This window comes from Misgurnus anguillicaudatus, chromosome 20 (genome assembly GCF_027580225.2).
Source record: "Misgurnus anguillicaudatus chromosome 20, ASM2758022v2, whole genome shotgun sequence".
NCBI lineage: Eukaryota > Metazoa > Chordata > Actinopteri > Cypriniformes > Cobitidae > Misgurnus > Misgurnus anguillicaudatus.
In genome coordinates, this window is record NC_073356.2 from 33,469,189 (window position 1) to 33,479,391 (window position 10,203).

Consider the following 10,203-nt stretch of genomic DNA (forward strand, 5'->3'; position numbering starts at 1 on the left):
GCTGTCTTTAAAGGATTTTTTTCTCCCAAGGACTTTTCTCCACAGGGTTTTTCTCCTAAAAGCTTTTTAATTCAAAATTTTATTCATTTATATATTTTTGTATATTTTTATATCAAGTATTGTTATACATTAAATAATAGAATTTAAACAGTACATTTACAGAAACATTGTACTTTTTTAACGTTAAAATAGCTCTGCGGCCCTGCGATGAAATGTCAATCTCAGAAATGCCCCCAAGCCAGTTTGAGTTTCAGACCCCTACTCTAGACACTTATAAACTAAATACATTTTTAAAGAGCACCAATGGTCCGATTCACGATTTTACATTTCCTTTGGTGTACAAGTGTGTTTTAGTACATGTTTACGATATGCAAAAGGTACAAACCCCAAAGTAAATGATGACACAGACACAAGTTAACGTCTCTAACGTAAATCTCTTTTCTTGGACTACAACAAACACACGGTTTGTAGACAACAGTTTACTTCCTGGGATTGGTGATGTAGACAAGACCGATATTATTATAATTCCTTCCTCAGACTCACAGCCTGTAAATTAACTTCTTTAGCATTGCATTGTGATCTTTCAAACAAGGTAAGGAGCGTCACATTTCCGGCTGACCTCCGAGGTATTCGGGCCAATCACAATTTACAGATTAGCTGGCCAATCAGGGACACAGTGCCTATTTTCATTTCTACTTTTGCGTTGTCGCGTCGCCGTGCAAACACACACCAAGACAGCTGATAGGCAGTGTCCACGCGTGTAACCAGTAGCAGCACGACTGTCAATGAAGAAGCAGCTTGGCAAGGTAACCCACAAACGAAGAAGAAACAGCAACTTGTTGTGTATGATTTGAGAAGACCAGCAATGATGGAAGTAAATAAACAGCTAATTTTTTTGCAGTTTGAGTTAAATCACAGGTCCGCATAGAACTGACGCGCTGTTAAAAATATTGCGAGGTGCACATCAGGCTACGCAGAGCTACCGATAACCTATGGTGTAGCCACGGTGTAGAGCTTACGCACAATTATAAATCGGGCTTAAGCCACTAGAATAGATATTTCAACAGTGTTTTATAAAATAAATTATGTAGGGAGAGTAATTGATTCATTTATGAAGAGAGTGTGCCTCAAAACATTTATATCCTGCTAAATTGCCACTGTCCAGCCATTAGGACACTTATGTTTGTGAACTATTATCTAGTCATGACAAACTGTATATTGTTTGAAAGCTTCAAGAGTGTAGATTTAACTCATAGGGTGCGGTGACGCCTAAGGGGTTAAACTATTCAATTACTATAGTATTTAGTAAAATAACCATTGTTGTTAAAAACTGCTGCACATCTGTGTCAAATCGAGTCAACCAACTACTAGCACCTGGAAACAGCTATTTTTGCCCAGGATCCACAGTTCCTCTCAATTTTTAGGTTTTGCTTCAGAAACTACATTTTTAATGTCACCCCACCAGTTTTTAATAGGGTAGAGATCAGGGCCTTGATTTGGCCACTCCATAACCTCAATCCTTTTTGTCTGGAACCAAGAGTTTGCCCTCTTGCTTGTGTGTTTGGGGTTGTTGTCTTGTTGAAACATTCATTTTAGGCGCATTTCCTCTTCTGCAAGGTGCAACAAAATCTCTATTTTGTATAAACTATTTTGATGTATTCAAACAGATACATGTTCCCTTGTATACGATTAATAGGTCCAACACGGTAGTATGTAAAATATCCCAATACCATGATTTTTCCACCACCATGCTTAACCGTCTTCGCTACACTGGGGCTTGAATTCAGTACCTGGGGGTCACCTGAGGTTCTGACGATAACCACTAGACCCTGAAAAAAACAATTTGACTCTCATTAGGCCACAAATGTAACGTAATTTCTCTTTAGGCCAGTTTATGTGTTTATGTGATTCTGCTCATGCCTTATTTTCAACAATGGTGCTTTTACGGGGGCTTCTTGTAAACAGCTTAGCTTCAATCAGATGAATTCTGACTGTCACAGTACTTACACATTATTTTAGGTAATCTTTGATCTTTCTAGAGGTGATGAAAGGCTGAATCTTTGCCATCATGACTATTCTTCCATCTGTAACAGTATTGCTTAAACCTAAATCCTAAACTTTGCTGCATCTCTTTATACATTTCCTTTCTCAAATAAACTTTTTAATCAAATTGCGTTGTTCATCTGAGCAATATCCATTTTACTTAGAAATTCAGCAGCAGATATATTTTTTAATGGAAATTGAAAAAACATTTGCTTACCCTCTATCTTAATAAATGACAAAAAGGAAACTAATTTTCTAATTAAACTTCCCACTGCTATTATTTTCATCACGGCACTTTCAATAAATAAGGCTATAACTCAGAAGAAGTAGTGTAGATAATATCATTACCAATAGGTTCATTGTTTTTCTATTACACTATTATTTACATATGTAAATAAATAATTTCCAATGCAAAAACATTACTACTAATAATAATAGTGGTTTATCAGGTTATTGATGTTGCACTACTATTTTTTGAACACAACTGTACATTGCATTATTACTCAATAGTACAGATTAATTTTAGCCGTTGTACTTTGTTGTCTATGGTTTTTCAGTTTTCTCTTGTTTTAATTAATGTAAAGCTGCTTTGGAACAATTAAACAATTGTGAAAAAAGCGCTATATAAATAAAATTTACTTGAATTCATATCAGTACACATTGATGATATTTTATTGAACTTGCGTTGCACTGATAGTGATATATTTAAGTTTTATGTAATCTGAGCTCTGTTGCACAACCGCGAGATGACCTGCATAAGTTACAATACCTGTCTGTTCACTTACACACTAACAACCCACCCCCAGCTATTTTAAAACAGAATCATTCTTTACTTTCTTTTAGGATGACAAGAGTTGTTTGCCTGATGGCTTTAAGGAATGAGGTGTGGTGACAGCACAAAGCTGACAGCTGTTATTTTAAAATAAACAGTATTAGGTTGGTATTTAAATGACCTCCCATTCACACCAAATGAAAACTTTACCACTACACTAATACATGTTTCACATGTGCAAAGAACCTCTAAGTTGTTAAATCTTTTAATTGCTTTGCTAATGTCTTATGCTTAGTTCACTTAATGGGCCAGGATGGCTGATACAAAACTGGTTGTGTACTTCACAAGGATTAGGGATTTTCTTTATTTTTGTAAAATGTTGCATACACAGTTTATAAAATGTGTTTTAATTCATGACATGGTCTAATTTGGACAAACCCAACTGAAAGTTAATTTGACCCACAGGCTGGGCCTGAACCATGGCCTATAACCCTATCTTAGGTAAAACAAAGTAAAAATTGCCGTTATAGCAAATTGTCTAAAAGTGGCATCTTACTTGCAAATTCACACAATTTCTGTTTCACAAAACAAAGCATGAAGGAGTAAGGAGTGGTTTTCTGAAGTAAATTACTCACTTAGGCAGCAGTAACGTTACCATTCTGCTGTGTAAGTTACTGTTGACTCAAAGTCATTCAAATCCACTACATGTTGACTTTATTAAATCTACTACACGTTGACACAAACTGCATTAAGTCCATTAACGTTACACGCTGACTATACAGTATGTGTGTGACGTATTCAATACATGTTGACTAAAAACCTCTGACGCGATAAAAGTTGATTCAGCGAGCATAATCCACACATTAACAAATTGCTTACTTTTTGTAAATTCGATCTTAATGAGGTGTTATTACTCTATTAAATTAATCTCGTAACAGTTTTCAATCAAATAGTTGTCGTCAAGTAACGTTATGAAGCGACTCACCTCTGCCTCAGCATTCCCTCAGAAAACCGTTGCATCCCTGACAGACGCGCGCGCTCTGGTGGTCAAGCACGCGCATAGACGCTGCAGAAAAACCTGCCTTAAACAAATTTGATTTAGCAAAAATATTGATAGATTTCGGAAAAAAAATCAGATTTTAACGAGATGTTAGTATAGTGTTGATACAGTATTTACTGTATTTTACAATGTATCGCTTCACTATATATTATAGTATGCTATACATTAGCAAAGTCATTTCTATAATGGCTACAGCACAGTAGCTTATTTGTTCCTGTGGGGAGAACTGAAATGTGTTGACTTCGCAGCAGACTTTTTCCTCACACGAACAAATACTGTTCAACAAATAAAGTAAACGGCATAGTAAATAGTAGTATACTGTAGTTTATTTACTATGGTACAGTTCAGTGTCTGGGAATTGCATTACATTTGCATTCCATAGTAAACTAAAATAGGCCTAAACTAGGCCTACAACATTTTTCATGTGGGATTTTTTTTATCAAAGCTTTGTTTTAGTCCTGTAAGACCATTTGACACATACACATGATTTTGTTTGACTGAATAAAAATAGTCAAATTTAAACAACCCTGCGGTTAATTTTGTGCGTGTTATTTCTCAATTAGGCATTTCACCTGCCTCAGCAACATTTTCTTTTACCTGCCTTTTGACTTATGGAGAATGTGCAAAATAGTTGTAATAACCCAAGTAGGGCGGGGCAGGAGAGCACTCTGCATACTTGCAGCTTATTCACATTTTAAACAGTGCACAAAGTTTAAGCGTGCTAATTAATCATCACTTTGAACTTTGAAATACACTTTCAGAATTAATTGCAAACATGTCTAATCATTATAAATTACTGAATGATCTCTAATATGCGGTTGAAACAGTACAATGCTGAGAAACATTAAACTTTTATTCTTATATAATTACTAATTAAATCCAACAAATTAATTTCCAAAATCATGTAATCTACAGCAAAATAACTGAAGATAAATTAACATAGATAAAGTAAAAATGCTGGGTTATTTTCAATATAGTGTAACCGAATCGCTGGGTTAAATTACTCAGAAAATGTTTAAAACAACCCAGCACTTTGGGTTGAAACAAAGGTTAAGTTACATACAGTAGGTTAAATTACAACACAGTGGGCTGGGCTCGTCCCTTTTTGACCCAACGCTTAGTTGAAAACCCCCTATATAGCATTTTTTTAAGTATAGAGTAAATATTCTCGCATGAGAAGATGTGTTTTAGCTCAGCAGCCTTAGGGAGGAATTTAAAAAGCTACATTAAACCTGGTGGGAAAATGGTGCTTTATGTCTTACGTGCAATAACTTGAACATTATCCGTCAATCATCAGATTTTCCCTTTAAGCGACCTTCCTCTGAAGTAATTAAAGTTTAATTTAATCATCTACTAACAAACAAATCTTCACCTGTCAGTGAGATTATCATACTTACAGTATGCATACGTATTGTGTCTGAATATTTTGTGCTTCAATAGGTGTACTGTTCAAATTTGCATCATCCAACAGCATTGCACTCTTTTTCCAAATTCTTTTTGAGACAGATTTGTTATTTATTGGGGTAATATGCAGAAAGCTATTGACTATATGAGGTTGGAGGAGCTCCAAAGGGAGTGGCTGTGAAAGTTCAACGAGTATATGATGTTGGCTGACTGACAGTGAAAAAAACCTCTTTTGTCGGTCTCACAAATCCGCAAATATCTGAACATGTACAAAGCTGCTGCTGATGCTGTTGGCAGAGAATGGTTTGGGAGGGGGATCCAAGCCTCTTTGTCACTTACTTGAGGGGTCTGTCAATCATCCAGATTTATTGCTGAAGTTTACCTTTTAAGTAAAGTAATATAGCTTGACAGATTTTTTGCTGTCAGCAATTTTTTTTTTTTTTACAAAAATATGGTCAACATGTCTTCCCCTGTCAAAAACCCAGCTTCAGTGCCCAAAACCAACATATAAAAGGGCAGAGAGTCACTCCTCCGCACTCACTCTTCATACAGAGCAGAGTAAGACATCCACCCACCATGGTTGCCACCTTCACCAGCAGGTCCGCGCGGTTCTCCGGTTCAGGTGGAGGAGGAGGCCTGAGGTCTGGCAGCGTCTATGGAGGCGCAGGAGGTTCAGGAGTCAAAATCTCCAGTTCTTCATATGGATCAGGAGGTGGCTATAGCTTCGGTGGAGGTGCAGGTGGTGGATTCGGTGCAGGTGGTGGATTCGGTGCTGGTGGTGGATTCGGTGCAGGTGGTGGATTCGGCGGTGGATCAGGTGGTGGATTTGGTGCCTCAGCAGGTGAAGAAAGGGGCATTGGCAATGAGAAGTTCACCATGCAGAACCTTAACGATCGTCTGGCTGCTTACCTGGAGAAAGTGCGGACGCTTGAGAAGGCCAATGCTGAACTTGAGCTGAAGATTCGTCAGTTTCTGGATGGCAGGCTGGCTCCTTCTGGCGGTGCACGTGACTACTCTGCCTTCTGGGCTATTATCACTGACCTTCAGGCTAAAGTAAGGTTTTTTTTTTATAAAATCAGGTGTAAATATCTATAGAGGGATTTAATTTCTGACCTTGCCTTTGTTTATCTCTCAGATTTTGGATGCCGTACAGCAGAAGAACACGGTTCACCTCAACATCGACAATGCCAGCCTGGCTGCAGATGACTTCAGAATGAAGTGATTATATTTTGTTTTCTTTTTTATACTTAAACACAATAAAAATCTAAACAGAGAATCACACGCAACACCTAAATAAACACCTTTAAAAATAAAAGTGCTATACTGCAAAAAATGATTCTCAAGAGAAAAATTCTTGGTATTTTTGTCTTGTTTTCAGTGGAAATATCTAGAGATTCTTGGATTGGGATGATTTTTCTTGATGAGCAAAACGACCCAAGAAAATAGGTCTAGTTTTTAGACCAAAAATATCCAATTTAAGTGATTTTGTGCATAAAACAAGCAAAAAAAATCAGCCAATGGGGTAAGCAAAAAATCTTAAACATTTTTCTTAAACACTTAATTCAAGAGAAATTCAAGAAAAGTTTGCTTACCCCATTGGCAGATTTTTTTGCACAAAATCACTTAAATTTTATATTTTTGGTCTTAAATTAGACTTATTTTCTTGGGTCGTTTTGCTCATCAAGGAAAAGCATCTTAATTTAAGAATTTTTAGATATTTTTACTGAAAACAATATAAAACAAATATTTTTTGGCAGTGTATAAAGAAGCAGTGATGCATGTTTGGATCCGCAAACCTAATTTTTAATGTGCATTCCTTAAAATTTCCTAAAATTGTAACCTACCTTTCTGTTCATTTCTAAGTTTTGAAAGCAGGAATAAATAAGCGTTTGTGTTTTACAGATACGAGAATGAGCTGTCGATGCGTCAGTCTGTTGAAGCAGATATCGCAGGATTGAAGAATCTTCTCAGTGAGCTGACCATGAGTCAGAAAGACTTGACCATGGAGATCGAAGGACTCAAAGACGAACTGGCGTACATGAAGAAAAACCACGAGGAGGTAGTAAATTATTTCGAAACCCTTTAAGCTGTCTGCAAGGGTATCTGTTTAATATAATGCAGTGAAGCAAAATATTTTTGCTTACATTTTTGAGATGATTGCCAAATTGTTCCCAGAGAGGAGGTCAGTGTATTTTACTGCTTTAGATCAGGTTTTCACTGGAATGCGACAGGTTTAAATGTAAATATCAGAAAATATCAAAATTAAGCAATGATGAAGTGGTTCTTTGCTCAGTCGATCCGATGTTTCTCCAGGAACTCTTGGGCGCCCGTGAACAGATGAGTGGACAGGTTAATGTAGAGGTCAATGCAGCTCCACAAGAAGATCTCAACAAAATCCTGGAAGAAATGCGTGAGCACTACGAAGGTCTCATAACCAAGAGTCGAAAAACGCTTGAAGGCATGATCCAGGAGAAGGTTGGTTCAATCCAAAAGAAGTGTTTGACATATACGGTCTCATGATTCATATAAAGTTAAGGGACCTAATAAAAAAAAAATCTGTAGTTTGGTGAAAGCAAATTCAAAATGTCTATACGGAAACAGACAAGACTAGATGACGTATTAATGGGGCCATGTCACAAGACTTTTTTAAGATATAAAATAAATATTTGGTGTCCCCAGAGTACACATGTGACTTTTAACTCAAAATACCATATAGATAATTTATTATAAAATGTTAAAATTGACACTTTGTAGAAAAAAATTTGGTCTTTTTGGGTGTGTCCTTTAAAATGCAAATGAGCTGATTAAATTCAAACACTTATCGCAATGATGGTGGTGTGTTGCGATTGAAATTCAATTGTCCTGTGAATTATCTTCTCTCTCTCTCTTTATCTCGGCACTAGATGTCTGTGCCGTGGTTGGATAGTGCAGATTAAGGGGCGGTATTATTATAATACGATCTCCTTATAACATCATAAGGAGAGCCAAATTTCAATGAGCTATTTTTTTTCACGTGCTTGCAGAGAATGTTTTACCAAAACTAAGTTACTGGGTTGATCTTTTTCACATTTTCTAGGTTGATAGAAGCACTGGAGACCCAATTATTGCACTTAAACATGGAAAAAGTCAGATTTTCATGCCATGGCCCCTTTAAATTTAAACATTTGGTTCAATACTTATTTTACAGGCTCAAGTCATTAAAGAAGAGGTTGCAGCAAACACAGAGAGCATGCAGACATCTAAAACTGAAGTCAACTCGTTGAAGAGCACATTACAGGCGTTGGAGATAGAGCTCCAGTCTCTCCTTGCCATGGTAAATATGTACCTTTCAAGATACCTTTAAAAGGTACCTTTCCAGATACCAAGAAATTTGTAAGGTTTACTTTATAGCACTCATTTTTGGTGGCGTTCAGAGCCTTCGCATCAGAGCTCCTCATGTTTACAGCATTGTACTTTACAAGAAAGTTTACAGTTTACAGATGAAATCATCAAAATATCTCTGCTTTCCCATCACAGAATGCGTCCTTGGAAAACACTCTAATGGAGACGAGAAATCGCTACTCCATGAAGCTGGGTAGCCTCCAGTCACAGGTAAGAGCTTTAAAGATCAAGGCGTAAAACGTAAATCTTTTACTAATATGAAGTGGACATCAGGGGTTAAAGTTCATCTCATGTCCTGTCGGGCCTATAGGCGAATCAAATGGAGGCTCAATTGGTCCAACTCAGATCTGATCTTGAACGTCAAAGTCAAGAGTATCAGACGCTTCTGGACATTAAGACCAGACTGGAAATGGAGATTGCAGAATACAGGAGACTGCTGGACGGAGAAGCGAGTGGCAGGTAAATCATGTTTATAATTCATTACCATTCTCTCTGTTACAAGAAATGGTTAAATAATGGTCCCTAGTTGTCACTGGGGCGGCACCCTTTTCAAAAAGTACACCTTTGCATGTAAAGAGTTCATATTTGTACCTCAAAGGTACCAAATGTACACATATCTCTACCTAAATGGTAAATGTTAGGACTTTTAAAAGGGTACTGCCCCAGTGACAGCTTGGGACTATTTTTGGTCAAAAGTGTTAGACAATGAACGCAGGTTTTTTTTAGTTCTGCAGATTGAGTTACATCTGTACTACAGATTAGGCAGTACTGGTTTAACTGGTTAAGTGTTTGTCTCCTTACAGCCTGACATCTGGGTCCTCGGGCTCCGGCTCTGGCTCCAGCTCCAGCACAAGCACCACCACCACCAAAACAAAGGTGATCACTGTTGTGGAAGAGATGGTTGATGGGAAAGTGGTCTCTTCCTCTACATCAGCCCTTGTTACATAAACAATGCCAGACTGACATTGCCTGAGAAATCCATCTGTAGCACATCTCATGCTGGGGAAAAGTGGTGGTTGTCTGAGCATTTGCAACAATAAAAGACATGTAACTGAACAAATGTGTGTTTGGGTCCTCTGTGGTGAAGATGGGGAAATATGTCATATATAATTAAGTCATGAATCTTTCAAACAAGAAACACATCTATTATAGTTCAATGAAGTATGTGACCCAATATACATTAAATCATCCTATATAGTGTAAAGAACATCTATGAGAAATAATCTTGATATTTTTTATATTGACTGAGTCAAGTTCATGTCAAAGATTGAAATTAATGTGAAATCAAACTTAACATTTCTTACAAGCAATAAAGGAACAGTTTGTAGGATTGTGGCCAAAACTGGTATTGCAATCACAAAACTTGTGGCTAAAACTGGTACTGCAATCACACAACTGGTGGCCAATACACAAAATGACATCAGTTAAGGGCTGCAACTCCACTTTTTAAATGACAATATCCTGGCCAAACCACTGTTGTGAGTGATATAAGTATTTAACCATTTTATGATTAATTGATATAAATTTCTTGCATACTGTTCCT

The 10,203-nt window shown here is 37.1% G+C and overlaps 1 protein-coding gene across 1 annotated transcript; it reads left to right on the forward strand.

Annotated features, from left to right (window-relative positions):
- The first annotated feature begins 5,809 nt into the window (after positions 1–5,809).
- Positions 5,810–9,720, forward strand: krt1-19e (keratin, type 1, 19e). The gene is made up of 8 exons (XM_055220430.2): positions 5,810–6,332; positions 6,415–6,497; positions 7,182–7,338; positions 7,593–7,754; positions 8,467–8,592; positions 8,796–8,870; positions 8,971–9,119; positions 9,464–9,720. Exons 1-8 carry the CDS (start codon positions 5,856–5,858, stop codon positions 9,606–9,608), a joined length of 1,374 nt encoding a protein of 457 aa, XP_055076405.2. The 5' UTR covers positions 5,810–5,855; the 3' UTR covers positions 9,609–9,720.
- Positions 9,721–10,203: the final 483 nt, after the last annotated feature.